General features: G+C 44.2%; 1 protein-coding gene across 1 annotated transcript in view; it reads right to left on the reverse strand.

The window, feature by feature from the left end:
* The window catches only part of LOC141072634 (disintegrin and metalloproteinase domain-containing protein 12-like), a 66,859-nt gene that overhangs the window by 39,656 nt on the left and 7,869 nt on the right, over positions 1-19,334 (reverse strand). Inside the window, exons 2-3 of the mRNA XM_073559930.1 lie at positions 8,423-8,505; positions 8,062-8,138 (exon numbers count right to left, since the gene is read on the reverse strand). Of these exons, the coding sequence (XP_073416031.1) occupies positions 8,062-8,138; positions 8,423-8,503 (158 nt within the window). The 5' untranslated portion in view covers positions 8,504-8,505. The remainder of the gene's footprint in view (positions 1-8,061; positions 8,139-8,422; positions 8,506-19,334) is intronic.

Genomic DNA, 19,334 nt, shown 5'->3' on the forward strand with positions numbered 1-19,334 from the left:
TAGGACTGGCCTACCAGTGTAGCAGAGGATCCTCCGGTAGGCCCACACTGTGGCACAATATTGGGTCTCGCCAGTACAGAAAATGATGCTAACTTTTCAGCAATCACTGACCCTGTGATCTTTCTGCAATTTTTTTCCCTCTCCTTCTTTCAAGACCCATAACTGCCTTAGTTTTCCGCTGATGTAACCTTATAGGGGCTCATTTGTTGTGGGACAAGTTGTAGTTTAGAACGACACAGTATGACGTGAAAAACAGGGAAACTGAACTTTGCAAAAACAAAGAACAAATGAAGGCTTGTGTGACCATTTTTTAAGAGCCGAACCTGCTTTCTATTAGAGGTGAGCGAATTTGTTCGGGTTCCCTCTTATTCGGTGAGCTATGGCCCTTCCTGGTTCGCACCAGCTGATCAGTTGATCGCCGTCGCAGCTTCATGTGTCGCGGCTGTGTCACAATCACAGCACATTCATGGAGAGCCCAACAAGCAGGCTATATCAATACATGTGCTGTGACTGTGACACAGCCGCGACACATGAAGCTGCGGAGGCGATCAGCTGATTAGGAGCGATCCAGGTATCCGGATTCCCTCGGCAGCTTCTTCGGTAAGCACTATAACTTGCCAAATAAGAGGGAACCTGAACAAATTTGCTCCACTCTACTCTCTATCTTTCCGTTGATGTCGCGTTGTGAGGTCCAGTGTTTTGCGCACTGCGCTGCAGTTTCACTGATATAGTTTTGGGGGCACACAATGTTTTGATTGCTTTTTATTGTGTTTTTTTTTTTTAGGCAATTCTGGCGCCTTAATTATTTTTTATGGTTTAATTACTTTTATATTTTGTTCGGACTTTTACAGACTCAGTGATTCCAAGTATGTTCATTTTCGTCTAATTACTTTATTTTTACAGGGGTGGTCTCCATCTGGCACCCGGTATGCAGAGGTCATATGCGGGTCCTCTCTACTGGTCTTCTTATGGGTAGCCCACATGCACATGAAACGGGGGCCAGGGCGGTAGTCGTGACTAGCGGTGGCAGCTCGGGCACACCCTGGCTTTCCGCCACATTAACACATTGCAGTCCATTCACTTGTAAGTCGGGGGGTCCTCTCCCCGCAGCCGGGGCTCCTTTTCTTTCAGCATCACGCAATGATAGAGTCTGGATTCATTTTCAGCAAAAGGATTTTACTCAGCTCGTCCAGTTTAGTCACAGAAACAGCACAAGACTCCTCGCAGAACATAACCATTCTGTTCCTTGTACTGTCCCTTACTCCTCCAGAAATATCCCACTTTCGTACCGTGTCCGCCGGTACCGCAGCTTCCTGACTGGGCAGAGTAACCCGCTTCAGGAGTTCCCTACCCGCTTCCCTCTCCGAAGGCAAAGTTGAAGGATGGCTCTCCAATCCTTTCTAGGCCGTGGTCCTCGGACATTAAGGAATGTTCACACAAAGTTAGCTGCTACCATTCTTATGCTGTCCTGATATTCCACCACGACCGTGTGACTGTCAGCCTCCAGGCCCAGGACTGCTGGGTTCCTAGACTTAAACGTTACCAGGCACAACTTCCCTGTCTTGGCCCCAGATTCTCACACACTAACTCCATGAAGCTCCCCCAACTACCCTTCCTTAGCCCCTCCTAACTAGCCTAATCCTATTGGTCCACCTAATCCCCTATTCTATTCTACCATGCTCCCCATACTGTTCTAAGTCCTACACTGTCCCTATATCTTCACAACACATGAACATAGGAACAATGCCATGCACATTATGATGACATTACAAGACATATAAGATGTACCCGCTTTACCAGGGAGCGCGGGGCATAAACTGGCCTCCGTGCACCCCGTACACACAGTAGATGTCAAATATATGTCCTCTCTAGAAGTTACCTCCTGCGTGGTGGCCTCAGCAGTGCTAAGAGCGTCCTGGAAGTCATGATGTTCTACATACTTAGGGAAGTTTTTCATCATTGGGTGTTCTCTGGATGATCTTCCTAGATAAATAGTGGTCTCACTATTGGCACCTGCTATGTAGATGTCATGTGCATTTCCTCTCTAGTGGTGGCCTCCTGCATGGTGGCCTCAGTAGTGGCAAGAGCATCCTGAAGGTCCTGATGTTCTGCATCCTTACAGATGGTTTCCATCATTGGGAGTTCTCCAGAGAACATCTTCCTGGACAGTGGTGGTGTGCTCTCGGGTATTCCCACTTAGATGTCATATGTACATCCTCTCTAGTGGTCGCCCCCTGCACATGGGCCTCAGTAGTGGTCAGAGCTTCCAGAAGGTCCTGAAGTTCTGCATCCTTAGAGATGTTTTCCATCATTGAATATTCTCTGGATGATCTTCCTGGACAGTGGTGATCTCCTATTAGGTATCCCCCATGTAGATGGCCTATGTACATCTTCTCTAATGGTCACCCCCTGCACTGGGGCCTCAGTAGTGATCAGAGCTTAGAGATGTTTTCCATCATTGGATGCTCTCCTGATGATCTTCCTGGACAGTGGTGGTCTCCTCTTGGCTCTCGCGACGTAGATGTCATATGTTCTCCACTGGTGGCTTCTTTTAAGGTGGCGAGTCTGCCCTGTAGGTCTTGGGATGATGTTCGGACTCATGCAGCCTTTCCATGAAAATCGCATGGCCTCAGTCGCAGGAAGACGAAGTGGAAATATCCGTACATATGGACAATTGATAAAACTGTGAACACTTTACATGGGGTGCACTTACTTACTAGACTGTTAATTCTGAAGAGTGCCATTTTTTAACAGCACTATCTCCTGTGTGAATGGGGGCGGCCATCAGACATCTCTGTATGTGATATGGGTGAACGACGTCCCCCCGGCAAAGGAATTGCTCAACAATAACTGATTGCAGGGGCTGGTAAACCCTCGTTCTCAGGACTGCTGGGGGTCTCACAGGTTCAACCCCATTATATTATATATTCAGTTAATGAGGAGAAAGAAAGGGATAAATCTTCAGGACTATGTCCGTCTAATTCCTGTGAAGATGGTGGAGGAGGTTTACTACAAGACATTGTTACAAAGCTTCATCCAGTACTAGCAGGTATCAGGAGAGCAGAGATCAGCTGTCAAAGCTCCGGGGGATCCACAGCGATCATCCACATCTGCCCTATACTCTACCTGAAAAACATGATAGCATAATCCAAACTCATCCCCGCACCTGCCTGACACATTCCTGGAGATACACGAGCCCACAACATACAAGGCAAGAACCACAGAGAAATTCCCTTATCCACATCCTATAAATTCTACAGCTACACACTAATGTATATCACGAATTCTCCATGTGTACAACATACAGAATATAACTAATAAAATACTGCCCCCTATATACAAGAATATAGCTACTATAATACTGCCCCTATGTACAAGAATATAACTACTATAATACTGCCCCCTATGTACAAGAATATAACTACTATAATACTGCCCCCTATGTACAAGAATATAACTACTATAATACTGCTCCTATGTACAAGAATATAACTACTATAATACTGCTCCTATATACAAGAATATAACTACTATAATACTGCTCCTATGTACAAGAATATAACTACTATAACACTGCTCCTATGTACAAGAATATAACTACTATAATACTGCTCCTATGTACAAGAATATAACTACTATAATACTGTCCCCTATGTACAAGAATATAACTACTATAATACTGCCCCTATGTACAAGAATATAACTACTATAATACTGCTCCTATGTACAAGAATATAACTACTATAATACTGCTCCTATATACAAGAATATAACTACTATAATACTGCTCCTATGTACAAGAATATAACTACTATAACACTGCTCCTATGTACAAGAATATAACTACTATAACACTGCTCCTATGTACAAGAATATAACTACTATAATACTGCCCCTATGTACAAGAATATAACTACTATAATACTGCCCCTATGTACAAGAATATAACTACTATAATACTGCCCCCTATGTACAAGAATATAACTACTATAATACTGCTCCTATGTACAAGAATATAACTACTATAATACTGCCCCTATGTACAAGAATATAACTACTATAATACTGCTCCTATGTACAAGAATATAACTACTATAATACTGCCCCCTATGTACAAGAATATAACTACTATAATACTGCTCCTATATACAAGAATATAACTACTATAATACTGCTCCTATGTACAAGAATATAACTACTATAACACTGCTCCTATGTACAAGAATATAACTACTATAATACTGCCCCTATGTACAAGAATATAACTACTATAATACTGCTCCTATGTATAAGAATATAACTACCATAATACTGCCCCCTATGTACAAGAATATATCTACTATAACACTGCTCCTATATACAAGAATATAACTACTATAACACTGCTCCTATGTACAAGAATATAACTACTATAATACTGCCCCTATGTACAAGAATATAACTACTATAATACTGCTCCTATGTACAAGAATATAACTACTATAATACTGCTCCTATATACAAGAATATAACTACTATAATACTGCTCCTATGTACAAGAATATAACTACTATAACACTGCTCCTATGTACAAGAATATAACTACTATAATACTGCCCCTATGTACAAGAATATAACTACTATAATACTGCTCCTATGTATAAGAATATAACTACCATAATACTGCCCCCTATGTACAAGAATATATCTACTATAATACTGCTCCTATATACAAGAATATAACTACTATAATACTGCTCCTATGTACAAGAATATAACTACTATAATACTGCCCCTATGTACAAGAATATAACTACTATAATACTGCCCCTATGTACAAGAATATAACTACTATAATACTGCCCCCATGTACAAGAATATAACTACTATAATACTGCCCCTATGTATAAGAATATAACTACTATAATACTGCTCCTATGTACAAGAATATAGCTACTATAATACTGCTCCTATGTACAAGAATATAATTACTATAATACTGCCCCCTATGTACAAGAATATAACTACTATAATACCGCTCCTATGTACAAGAATATAACTACTATAATACTGCCCCCTGTGTACAAGAATATAACTACTATAATACCGCTCCTATGTATAAGAATATAACTACTATAATACCTCTCCTATGTACAAGAATATAACTACTATAATACTGCTCCTATATACAAGAATATAACTACTATAATACTGCTCCTATGTACAAGAATATAACTACTATAATACTGCCCCCTGTGTACAAGAATATAACTACTATAATACCGCTCCTATGTACAAGAATACAACTACTATAATACCGCTCCTATGTACAAGAATATAACTACTATAATACTGCTCCTATGTACAAGAATATAACTACTATAATACCTCTCCTATGTACAAGAATATAACTACTATAATACTGCCCCCTGTGTACAAGAATATAACTACTATAATACCGCTCCTATGTATAAGAATATAACTACTATAATACCGCTCCTATGTACAAGAATATAACTACTATAATACTGCTCCTATGTACAAGAATATAACTACTATAATACTGCTCCTATATACAAGAATATAACTACTATAATACCGCTCCTATGTATAAGAATATAACTACTATAATACCGCTCCTATGTACAAGAATATAACTACTATAATACTGCTCCTATGTACAAGAATATAACTACTATAATACTGCTCCTATGTACAAGAATATAACTACTATAATACTGCCCCCTGTGTACAAGAATACAACTACTATAATACCGCTCCTATGTACAAGAATATAACTACTATAATACTGCTCCTATGTACAAGAATATAACTACTATAATACTGCCCCCTGTGTACAAGAATATAACTACTATAATACTGCTCCTATGTACAAGAATACAACTACTATAATACCGCTCCTATGTACAAGAATATAACTACTATAATACTGCCCCCTGTGTACAAGAATATAACTACTATAATACTGCCCCCTGTGTACAAGAATATAACTACTATAATACCGCTCCTATGTACAAGAATACAACTACTATAATACCGCTCCTATGTACAAGAATATAACTACTATAATACTGCTCCTATGTACAAGAATATAACTACTATAATACCTCTCCTATGTACAAGAATATAACTACTATAATACTGCCCCCTGTGTACAAGAATATAACTACTATAATACCGCTCCTATGTACAAGAATATAACTACTATAATACCTCTCCTATGTACAAGAATATAACTACTATAATACTGCCCCCTGTGTACAAGAATATAACTACTATAATACCGCTCCTATGTACAAGAATACAACTACTATAATACCGCTCCTATGTACAAGAATATAACTACTATAATACTGCTCCTATATACAAGAATATAACTACTATAATACCGCTCCTATGTATAAGAATATAACTACTATACTACCTCTCCTATGTACAAGAATATAACTACTATAATACTGCTCCTATGTACAAGAATATAACTACTATAATACCTCTCCTATGTACAAGAATATAACTACTATAATACTGCCCCCTGTGTACAAGAATATAACTACTATAATACTGCTCCTATGTACAAGAATACAACTACTATAATACCGCTCCTATGTACAAGTATATAACTACTATAATACTGCCCCTATGTACAAGAATGTAAGTACTATAATACTGCTCCTATGTACAAGAATATAACTACTATAATACTGCCCCTATATACAAGAATATAACTACTATAATACTGCCTCCTAGCTGTGAGGTTGTGTGTCAGTGGTTCTCCTCATGTCTGGAGCAAGCCCAGGGAGGGGCCACCCTGGGCGGGGAAGCTCCCCAAGCAAGGCCCAGGCTTCCCGGCCTACACTGGGAGCAAACTCCCAACCTTCTCATGTGGATGGAAATCCTAGAGTTGCCTCTGCTGGAAATAAACCTCAGAATGGAAGACCCAGCAGCATGGAGAAAGATCCTGTGTTGAATATGATATGATAGGATATGTATGATGGGTATATGGGCACGGGACTATGGGATGAAGGATATGTATGATGGGTATATGGGCACGGGACTATGGGATGGAGGATATGTATGATGGGTATATGGGCACTCGACTATGGGATGGAGGATATGTATGATGGGTATATGGGCACGGGACTATGGGATGGAGGATATGTATGATGGGTATATGGGCACGGGACTATGGGATGGAGGATATGTATGATGGGTATATGGGCACGGGACTATGGGATGGAGGATAATTATAATTTGCTATAACTAACCACAGTTAGTTACTATGCCCGGGCAGCGCCGGGCTCTTCAGCTAGTAATTATATAAAGCTCCCATCTGCTAGGGCGGCACAGTGGCTCAGTGGTTAGCACTGCAGCCTTGCAGCGCTGCGGTCCTGGGTTCAATCCCATGAAGGACAACATCTGCAGTGAGTTTGCATGTTCTCCCCGTGTTTGCGTGGGTTTCCTCCGGTTTCCTACCACATTCCAAATACCTATTGATAGGGCACTTAGATTGTGAGCCCCAATGGGGACAGCAATGATAATGTCTGTGAAGCGCTGTGCAATTAATGGCACTATATAGATGAGTAAATTAAATAAATAAATCTGCTGCATTTCTGGAGAACAAGTGATGGTGACTCAGTGGCCAAGTGTCTCCTGATCTGACACCTCTTGGGAGTTCTGGAGACAAGTTGTCAGCACTCTCCATCCGGCATCCAGGCTCTAGAGCTCATTCTGGGGATGGAGAAAGATGGCCGCTGTAGTATGTCCAGGCCTAGAAGACTCGGTGCTTCCTCACACACAATACTAGATGGAGGAGTTGTTGATGGGGGTGTACTCATTTTTGCATCAAATAATTTGAATAAAACTGCAGACTTTGTAATGAGTTATACGGTACTATAACATCACTGTCGTGTGATGGTGAAAATGGTCGATAAAGCTCAGAATTGTCAGAAAGTGGAAATTGTTCTTGTGTTCACTGAAATAGTGATTAAAATCAGACTTTTCAAAGGGGGTGTACTCACTTCTGCAGAGCACTGTACATATACTGGGGACAGCACTTACTGGGCCTTGGTTAGATGCAGCACACGGTGATCTCCGTGGATCTGTACTCTGTATCGGAGATGATTCTTGTACAGCGTCTAGAAAAATAGTCACAGCGAGAAATAAATGTGTCATTATCCTGCACCCCGTGTCACTACCCTGCACCCCCAGTGTCATTACCTTGCACCCCTAGTGTCACTACCCTGCCCCCCTAGTGTCACTACCCTGCACCCCCAGTGTCATTACCCTGCACCCCCAGTGTCATTACCCTGCACCCCCAGTGTCATTACCCTGCACCCCCAGTGTCATTATCCAGCACACCCAGTGTCATTACCCTGTACCGTGATTGTCAGTGTGTCACTGTCCTGTCCCCCATATTAACCTTGTAGGGTACCGTGTTGTATAGTCCGGAGGCTCGGTGGTCTGGGAGAACCATTGCTTTCCGGTTTCTTGGATATGGCATGGCTAGAAGACAAGGAATACATTGATTGAACCATGTTGATTTCTCAGCACGATCCCCAACAGGAGAATCTACAGAATAACAACCTGTATGTAACGGTCTCTGAAAATGAGCTCTAAACATTCTTCTTCCTTCAGCCCCATCATTGAGCTGTAATCAGGAGTATTTCTAAACTGCTAGAAACCTGAACTAGTATCCAGATAACAGGACAAAAAAAACTTAACATGCATGATCATTAAGAGTTCTAGTCTTTGTTTAGTTCATGCCCACTCAACACTTTCCTGATGCAGACTGGCATGCAAACCCCCAAACCACTGAGGCTTTTTTTTTTTTTTTTTTTTTTTTTTTACATGAAATGTAGTCATGAAAATGGATACATAGATTCAGGTTTAATAGCATGATTTCACGACTACTTTGGAGCATGTGCTGTCAGACCCCATTGCGGTCCCTTGGAAAATTCTTACAGTTCTGATCAATACTGTGTATATCAAACAGGGACTGACTCTCAGAGCAGCTTATTCCTTTCTCATATACAATAGAATATTGGCTTCTTACCATTTGTCTTGGGATAGAGTTGCTGCATAAGGATGAAAATCAAAGTCCGCAGAAGATTTTTCATTGTAGTGGGAGATTGTGTATTAAATTCTGTGAAAGAAGAGTTGCAGTGGAGTGCAGTGTCCAAGAGAGGAGAGTGAGGTGCAAAGTGAATAATAGAGGGTAGAGAAGTGTGCAAGAGAGGAGGTCACAATGTCAAATTAAAGAACAGAGTACAGTGTATGGGAAACTACAGTGTGGTGTACTGGAGATGGGAGAGCAGGGACAGGGTGCAATGTCCTGGAGATCCTGGGGGTATGCCCAGCCCTGGAGAGAGGAGAGCAGGGTGCAGTGTCCTGGAGATCCTGGGGGTATGCCCAGCCCTGGAGAGAGGAGAGCAGGGTGCAGTGTCCTGGAGATCTTGAGGGTATGCCCAGCCCTGGAGAGAGGAGAGCAGGGTGCAGTGTCCTGGAGATCCTGGGGGTATGCCCAGCCCTGGAGAGAGGAGAGCAGGGTGCAGTGTCCTGGAGATCTTGAGGGTATGCCCAGCCCTGGAGAGAGGAGAGCAGGGTGCAGTGTCCTGGAGATCCTGAGGGTATGCCCAGCCCTGGAGAGAGGAGAGCAGGGTGCAGTGTCCTGGAGATCCTGAGGGTATGCCCAGCCCTGGAGAGAGGAGAGCAGGGTGCAGTGTCCTGGAGATCCTGAGGGTATGCCCAGCCCTGGAGAGAGGAGAGCAGGGTGCAGTGTCCTGGAGATTGGAGAGTGCAGTGGCTTGGAGATGAATGAAGTCTCCTGGATAGGGGCTTCATTAGTGACGTTTACATCTGGAGAGAGACAGACAGGTCCTGACAAGCCATTACTGAAAATCAGAGTAGTGTGAACTCTGTCCCTGGAGGGCAGTGGGGTGAGCTCAGGCCCAGCGGCATCTGTTGTCTTCATCTGCAGCAATATACAAAGCACCGGTGGATCCTACAGAGCACAACGGAGACATCAGGACGCTCCGCACTACCGTTCCAATAATGGTTCCATACACTCTGGATGCCACTGCCGGTCCAGAATAATAACGGTATAATTGCTGCCCATTTAATGGCCAGTGCTGGTCCAGCCAGGGCAGGTGCGTTATGGTTTATGGCTAAGGGCTCGTAACTCTACAACTTGACGCGTCCTATAAAAATAATGATTGTCCTTCTGTAGAAGCCAAGCGATAAATTCCAAGAATGTTGCGGGGAAGCTTCTTATCCTGGAGGCGAATCATCCAGTACCGGGCCCGGTGTGAACGCCGTACCTCACCTTGTGTCCCCACATTGACCTGATCTCGGTGCAGGGACTTGTACTCACTTTTCTGCTGATCAGTGACTAAAACGCTATGAAGATCTTCGGGTGGAGAGGACACACGCTTTCTAGGCAGTGCAAACGGTACTGGGAGCAGAAGCGCACAGCTGTGAACACATTCATGCCCTTTTCCACAGAACGATCAGTTGGTAAAAAGGATCGTCGCTCCCTGATATATGCATTTATGCTCCAGCAATGGTCTGTGCTCTTGTGCCGGTGGTCAGTTGTCTCATCTCTTTTCCGTCCGCAATTCCTGCTGTTTTTATTGCAAATGGCTGTCAGATTCCTGATTACAATATGGCAAGCTGCTGAAAACATGAAAGATTCAATCAATCATAAAGAAGAAGGGAATCAACGCTGATATGTGGATTGCGGCACGTTTAAATTGCACAATCATGATCCAGTGCTAATGTCCTACTAATGATCCAATTATGATGTCCCACTACTAATCCAATGATGTCCTACTCATGATCCAATTCTGATATCCTACTCCTGATTCTGGAACGTCCTATACATGATCCGGCAATGTCCTACTCATGATCCAATAATAATGTCCTACCTTATGATCCAATGATGATGTCCTACTCATGATTCAGCAACGTCCTACTCATAATCCAATAATAATGTCCTATACATGATCCAATGATGATGTCCTACTCATGATCCAATAATAATAATGTCCTATACATGATCCAATGATGTCCTACTCATGATCCAATAATAATGTCCTACTCATGATCCAATGCTGATGTCCTACTCATGATCCAATAATAATGTCCTACTTATGATCCAATGATGATGTCCTACTCATGATTCAGCAACGTCCTACTCATAATCCAATAATAATGTCCTATACATGATCCAATGATGATGTCCTACTCATGATCCAATAATAATAATGTCCTATACATGATCCAATGATGTCCTACTCATGATCCAATAATAATGTCCTACTCATGATCCAATGCTGATGTCCTACTCATGATCCAATAATAATGTCCTACCTTATGATCCAATGATGATGTCCTACTCATGATTCAGCAACGTCCTACTCATAATCCAATAATAATGTCCTATACATGATCCAATGATGATGTCCTACTCATGATTCAATAATAATAATGTCCTATACATGATCCAATGATGTCCTACTCATGATCCAATGCTGATGTCCTACTCATGATCCAATGCTGATGTCCTACTTGTGATCCAATGATGATGTCCCACTCATTATTCAGCGATGTCCTATACATGACCAATGATGATGTCATTCATCTTGTCAATGATGATTACCAACATGTTCCAGTGATGTTATCCAATTCATGGACCAATGTTGATGTTCTATATATGACTAATGATGACATCCTACACATGACTAATGATGACGTCCTACACATGACTAATGATGACGTCCTACACATGACTAATGATGACGTCCTACACATGACTAATGATGACGTCCTACACATGACTAATGATGACGTCCTACACATGACTAATGATGACGTCCTACACATGACTAATGATGAAAACCTACTCATGAACCAATAATGGCATCCTACTTCAGCGATCATGTCCTACATGTGACCATACATACATATACCATGGGATCATGCACTGATACCTGTAGCCTCACAATGATTTCAAACCTTCCATCTGGTTGATTCTGGTAACATAGGCAATTACTAAGAGCGAACTCCACTTGCTAAATTGCGGAAAAGTTTAGATGCTTCCAGCTAAGGATGAACTGGTGGTAGTGGTGGCGGAGAAGATCCATCCATATAGGCAGCACAGTGGCTCAGTGGTTAGCATGGTTGCTTTTCAGCGCTGGGGTCCTGTCTACAAATCCCAACAAGGACATCTGCAAGGAGTTTGTATGTTCTCCCCGTGTTTGCGTGGGTTTCCTCCAACATTCCAAAGACATACTGATAGGCAATCGAGATTGTGAGCCCCAATGGGGACAGTGATGATAATGTGTGCAAACTGTAAAGCGCTGCGGAATATGTTAGCGCTATATAAGCAAAAAATAATAAATAAATAATAATCCATGGTTTCTCTTGGCGGTAATGCTCTATATTCCTCGGTTTCTAACACTCAGGAGCCCAGAGATTAAGCTGAATCCTCTAATGCAGGGGTCTCAAACTCAATCTACCGGGGGCCGCTGGAGGTAGAATGTGGGGGGGGGCTGGGCCGCAGCAGGTTTTCCACAAGAAAAGCTCTTACAAAAAAAACATTCCAATGTTATCAAATGTCTTTATTTTTTCATCTTATTTTGTGCTAAAAAATAAATTAACAAAATCATAAGAAAAAAATAAATCAGTAATAAATAAATAAATAAATAAATAAAATGATGATAATACAGAAGATATAGAAAGACTGAAGAAACCACATAGAGTCGGTGACTAGAGAAATGTCATCATTATTATTCAGATGTCTGTATTAACAGTTCTTTAACATTTACCTTTCTGAACATGAATGGAACATTGCACATAAGCTGCTTTGATCATGGCTTCTCCTGCCTCCTTCTTGCTCCTAGAGATCTGGCAGCGATGACTCTCGCAGAGCCGAGCCACATTTGGCTTAAGGGGGAAGATGCTCCTCAGTAAGTCTGGACCTGTACTTGGACTTATTGAAGTTCAAGGTAGAGAAGAGCTTTTCGCACAAGTATGTGCTCCCAAAAAGACACAGGGTCCGCTGGAACATTCGGGGAAGCAGGAGGGCAATTCTCTCAGAAATGGCCCGAGCTTTTCCACTCACCTCCCTGAACTTGGCTTTGGGTTCAGAGTTGCACTGCGGGTCAGTGAGCTCCATCTGAAGCACAGGAGGGGGATCTTGCACATCAAAGGAGAAGGGGTCCGCAAAAATTTGAAACGTGGCTCTGTGCGTCTTGAAGTCTGCAAATCTGTGCTCAAATTCCTCCTGTAGCTTCAAAATGACATCCGTATACTCCTCACCACTGACTGGTGCGCCTGCTTCCATGAGTGCCCTGCATGATGGGAAATGGCCAAGGCTTGTCTGAGACAGCTGGGCTTTCCATAAGTTTTGTAGAGAATGCTCTGTCGTAGGCAGCACTGACAAGTTGCCCCTGGCCTTGTAACTTCTGGTTCAGTACATTAAACTCATGTGTGATATCAGCAATAAAGGCGAAGTCCAGGAGCCATTCTGGATCACTTGGCACAGGACCAGCAGCCCCATCTTTCTCCATGAAGGCTTTAACTTCTCTCAACTCAAAAAGTCTCTTCAATATGTTTCCCCTGCTGTGCCGATGCACCTCGGTGATGCAGAGCACATCCCCATATTCTGACTCCATTCCCTCTGAAAAAGCACGAAGCCTTCTGTGGTTTGAGCCCCTGGATCTGATCCGGTTGATGCATTTCACAATGAAAGACATCACATTGTCAGACGTCAGGCGTTTAACGCTGCAGTGGGCCTGCTGATGGATGATGCACAGCAATGTCCTCCTCCACACCTTCCTCTCCCAGCTTTTTTTTTTAACAAGTGCCACCAGTCTATTTTTCCTCCCGGTCATTGATGGCGCTCCATCAGTTGTTTTTCCAACAAACCTCCTCCAAGGTAAGCCGGCATTCTCAGTGGCGTCACACAGCTGGTGAAATATCTCCTGAGCGGTGGTCTGGCCTGCATGGGAATCACTGTGAGCAACTCCTCTGTGACTTCACAATGGTCATCAACACCACGGCCATAGATTGCGAGCTGGGCCGTGTCGGTGATGTCTGTGGTCTCATCACGAGCGGCTGAGTAGACACAGAAACACCATTGATCATAAATGTCACTGGACAGGTCAGACATGCGCTCTGCTACGGTGTGGGCAGAAAGGCTGGTGTTGCTACACTGACCTTTCTCTTCTGGACAGACAATACTCGCCGCCTGTAATTCGCACTTTTTTACAAATTCACCTTCTTTGACTGGCTTTCCTGCTTTAGCAATCTTCTCGCTAACCCCGTAGCTGGTTTCTACTGCTGCAGTCTTCTCTTTGGTTGCTTTCTTAAACAAATCTTGTTGCCTCAGTAGATCTCTTTTATCCGGCTGGCTCTTTCATCTCCCTGGTGTTTTGCAGACTCCTCGGCATGGCTAGTTATGTAATGACGTTTCCCATTGTATTCTTTGTACACTGCCACTTTCTCTGCGCACATAAGACCCGTCGGATGCCCCTGGGCTCCACAAAGAAATATTGCACTTCCCACTATTCCTGAAATTGCCTGCGCTCATCACCAACCTCTCTCTTCACTGCAGGCTTTGAAAAAGACATGTTTGGGGCCGTGTAACCGATAATTCCACTTGGTGTCACTGTTTCAGTGTTAGCCGATGCGTCTTGTCCGCTTTTTTTCTGTCCCGCTGAGCAGCAATTTCCGCGGCCGCCTCCGCTTCTGAGCCTGGGGTAATGGCGCAAGTTCGCAATAAGGCCGGCTGATGTCCCGCCTCCAAGAGCAATATACCGCACCGCCCCACCGCTCAATCTGAACCCGGCGCACCTGAGTCTGTGGCGCGGTCCGGTCCCTGCTCGGCTGCTCCTGCTGCATGTTTTGTGAGTGTGACAGCAGGCTGCTATGACTGTCTAGCCATCATCATATTCACCTCCTCCTGCTGCAGCTCCGATGGTCCAGCGCCGACATCATCTTCCTGTATGAGCATGCGATACTGCTCATTAAACTCATGAATATGGGCGCCACGCCTATGAGTGGAGTGGCGTCCATATTCATAACCTTAATGAGCGGTACTACGTGTGACTAGGATTTCACATGCGAGACTCAGCCGTGCTTCTCACGGGTGATCCCGGCCGAGGTGAGGGCCGCCAACTATTGTCCCGAGGGCCCAAGAGGTGAGGGCCGCAAACTATTGTCCCGAGGGCCGTGAGTTTGAGACCCCTGCTCTAATGGGATGAATTGATGGATATTGATGCACCTGCGCATTAATCTTCCATCGCGTCTCTGCAGGTATGATCCTCACTGATCATGGAAATTAATTAACCACAATTTCTGATTTGCACAGCTCATTTTTGTGCCCATGTACATGGACAGCTAAGCTCTATTCAGCTCCTTGTGAACCAGCACAGGGATGTGACTTGGATGGAGGAACCCTAGTTGCCCATGAGAGGTCTGTACAACCACGGGAGTCTTCTCCTACCAGATGGTGGCTCATGAGTGGTCCCCACTTGGTTTGCTGAGAGAAAACTGGACAACCATTGGAGGCTTCTCTTACTAGACGGTGTTTCATGGGTGGTCCCCACTTTGTCCCTGAGAGGACTGGAGTCTCTTCTTTCTTGATGGTGGCTCATCAAAGGTCCCCACTTTGGTACACTATGACTATCTTTGCTCATTGTACACCTCCTCTAGTATCACATATGGCTCCATCTGCTCCGTATCCTGTTACTCTGCTTGTCTACATGCCAGGAAATAATTACCTGCCACCATGTAGACGCCTGTGGGGTCAAGAATTGACTTGTGTCTGTCAGATGTCACATTCTCGAGGTCATGCCAGCCTTTACCTGCTAGGACGGTCATGTGCGAAACGTCTGATCTCTTTCTGATCTTTTCTTTGAACCTTAACATTTATTGAAGGTGAGGGGGAAGCTCTGAGGGAACGGCCAAATGATTAATGGTGCAACATAGCTGAATAAACAGTTAAACCATCCACAATCCCATGATGAGGATTCTCCATGTGGGGATGTGCCCATAATATCACACCCCACTGTACATAACACCGACGGAGGTCATTGGTAAATGTCTGACCTTGTTCCATGGAGCTTACAATCTAAGCCTGTTGAACAAAGTCTGGTGGCACCTCCCGCTCGAGGTGGTGGCATCGCTGTGCCCTCTGAGCATGGACCGCCAGTTTGGAGGCACACAGGGCATTATTCTTCTGATGACTGAGTTACTTATGGTCAGTACATTGATCCGGTGGCCTGCTGACACCGCTCCTCATCCATCATCTACAGGATCTTGAGAGTTATGACTCCAACATGTCAGGACAGCAGGACTGTGCAGATTTTATGTTTCCTCCTGAGGCCAGGACACCAAACTGAGGTCCCTCCAGGGAACAGTGAGGTATTTACTGATCCTATCTTTGACCTGAATACCTGGTGCTACACAAATAAGAGACAAAATACAAATCCTGAAGCACTAGCAGGTAAATCATCCCCAAGCAGCAATCCAAACCCCGTGATAATGGGGAGGGGAAGCGCACCAGACCCCGAGCCCTCACTGCCCACGGAAAAGCTTCATGAAACTTCAGAGGCCTAAGTTGTATGTAGGGCGACACCTACATGTAGGTCCGATGATGTCAACATCTAAGGCTGTGTGCACACGTTGCGGATTCTGCTGCGTTTCTGCAGCGGTTTTGGCCCTGGTACAGTACCATGTAACCCTATGGCTTTTCAAAACCGCTGTGCTCACGCTGCGGTTTTTTCCGCGCGGTTTACAAACCGCAGCATGTCAATTGTTTGGGCGGTTTCCGCAGCGGTTTCACACCTTTAACATAGTAGAGGTGTGAAACCGCAGGGCTAAACTGCAGGAAAACCGCAGGTCACTTTACCTGCGGATCCGCACGGAAAAACCCTCAGGTGAATCTGCAACGAGTGCACATAGCCTAACACCAAGGGACGGATAAAGAATATCCACAAAACACCACTCAAGAAAAAGAATGATATATCATAAAATAATCCACATTTTTATTAACAAAATGATGATATACATGATAAAAAACATGAATCAAAGATAAACATGATACAAGTGACGAGGAATCCAAAAATAGAGGAAATACTCAAGTGAACATAGGTGGTGAAGCGGAGAGGAATCAGGCTGCAGATAATGGTAGTGATAGTATGACCAAGAAATATTAAGCACGTGCCTGCAATACCAACCCACACTATACAGACCTCATGGAGACAAAGCATATATCTTACCCATAATCCCGTAATCGCCTGTCTGCCACACCACATAACACCCCGATGCGCGTTTCACGGATGTGCTTTCTCAAGGGGAGTGTGTGCAAGATTACCTCATACCATATAAAAGTTCCTATTTTGCTTTAAGACAGACAGCGCCTGCAAACAGCGCCTCCAAGTCACAGCTGCATCGTGTTCGGGCGCTCCACCCCAGCGTGAGTGAGGTCCAACGCTAGATAAACGGATGACATGATTATTATCTGGTCCGCTGACGGGTCTGATATCCCCAGACTCATGAGTTTTCTGTATAATAACAATTGTACCTTTTTTTTTTTTTTTTTTTACCTACACCTATAACAAAACCAACATCAGTTTTTTTGGACTTAGGGATCTCTGTGGATGACAGGAATAAGGTAACAACTACTTCTCTCCACAAGGAAACTATGGGCAGCACCATTCTGAGAGCGGATTCCTGTCATCCCAGACATGTGAGGGTTAATATTCCAGGGGAAGAATTACATAGATCTAAAAGAAGCTGCAGTGACCATGAGTCCTATAGTAAAGAGAGAGGAGAAATCTGTGCACGTTTGAGGGAAAGAGCTTGTCAGAATTGGTCTTTGGAAAAAGCAAAAAAAAATAAAAATATGAAAAAATCCCCAGAAAAGACATGGAAAAATTCCATAAAAAAGACCAAAAAACAGGAGAATCAAAAACCCATATATGTCACCACCTATAGCAGGCCTGGGCAGACTGCGGGCCACATCCGGCCCGAGTGCTCCTGTGCCCGACACAGCCAGAGGGCTGGAGCCCTCACCTCTGTATGTCAGAGTTAACCCTTAGCTCCCAGCTTGTACTGTTCTATGTCCTGTGCAGGAGAGGTAAGGGTTAAGTCCCCCTGTGATCTGTGGCTTATCACATCCACTCCATAGACTGCAGTAAGGATTCCCACCCCCTCCTGTCAGCTCAGTAGCGTCGCTACTGGGGGGGCAGAGGGGGCCATTGCCACGGGCCCTATAACATGCAGGGGCCCACTGGGAGACAGGGCCACTTATGTCATGAGGCCGCGTCTGAGGTGCAGGGAGAAAGCAGCACAATGCTGGCTCCTGTGTCTGACAGACTGCACAGTGGCAGGTATGTGGTACAGTAAAGGGTGTTGTACTGGATGGAAGATATGTTTCTCCCAGCAGATTAATATTTGGTCGGGTTTTTCCTTATAGACAGGACCTGCGATGTTGTCAGGGTCACGTGATCAGCCCATGTGATGTCTACCTATTTCGATTGGTGACAGATCATTCCCCTCTTATGTGGATGAGTCAAGCTAAGGAGAGGAATGCCCGAGTCACCAGGTGGTTCCTGTCCCTGCAAAACTTTAAATTTTCCGTAGAACATTGCGCAGGCAGACTACAGGGGAATGCAGATGCCCTGTCCAGAGTTCACTGTTTGTCATGTGTCCACCCCTCTAGGGTTGAACATAGGGGGGAGGTATGTGGTACAGTAAAGGGTGTTTTACTGGATGGAAGATATGTTTCTCCCAGCAGATTAATATTTGGCCGGGTTTTTCCCTAAAGACGGGACCTGTGATGATGTCAGGGTCACGTGATCAGCCCATGTGATGTCTACCTCACTGGTGGGAGGGGTTGGGCCCTATGTAATGGAGGTTGGTGATTGCCACAGTGTGAGAGTGTGTTTCTGGAAGCTACAGGGACTTGTGTGGACTCAGCCTGGAACTTGTATACAGGATTCCCGTGCTGCAAGACTCGGAAGAACCCCGGGAATGGCACCTGGTGGATGCCGCAGGACCTGGCAGCGCTTAGTTACGCCCGTCCCGTGGAAGGGGTGAGTCTGGGACCAGTGGTTCTCCAAGCTGGAGTAGGTGTTCTATTTCCCTTCTGTTTTGTTAAGCTGCTGGTTACTGAGTGACATAAAAACCACTGAAATTGGACTTTATGCCTGTGTGATGCCTCGTTACTGCCGCCCAGCTATTGCCCACCAGAGCGAATCCCTACAATTGGTGGACTGAATGCGGGCAGAGGCAGTGAGTCCAGGCTGTTTTTGTTTTGATCGGTA

Source organism: Dendrobates tinctorius, unplaced genomic scaffold, assembly GCF_039654945.1.
Source record: "Dendrobates tinctorius isolate UK_male_01 unplaced genomic scaffold, ASM3965494v1 ptg000282l, whole genome shotgun sequence".
In the NCBI taxonomy this organism is placed as follows: Eukaryota; Metazoa; Chordata; class Amphibia; order Anura; family Dendrobatidae; genus Dendrobates; species Dendrobates tinctorius.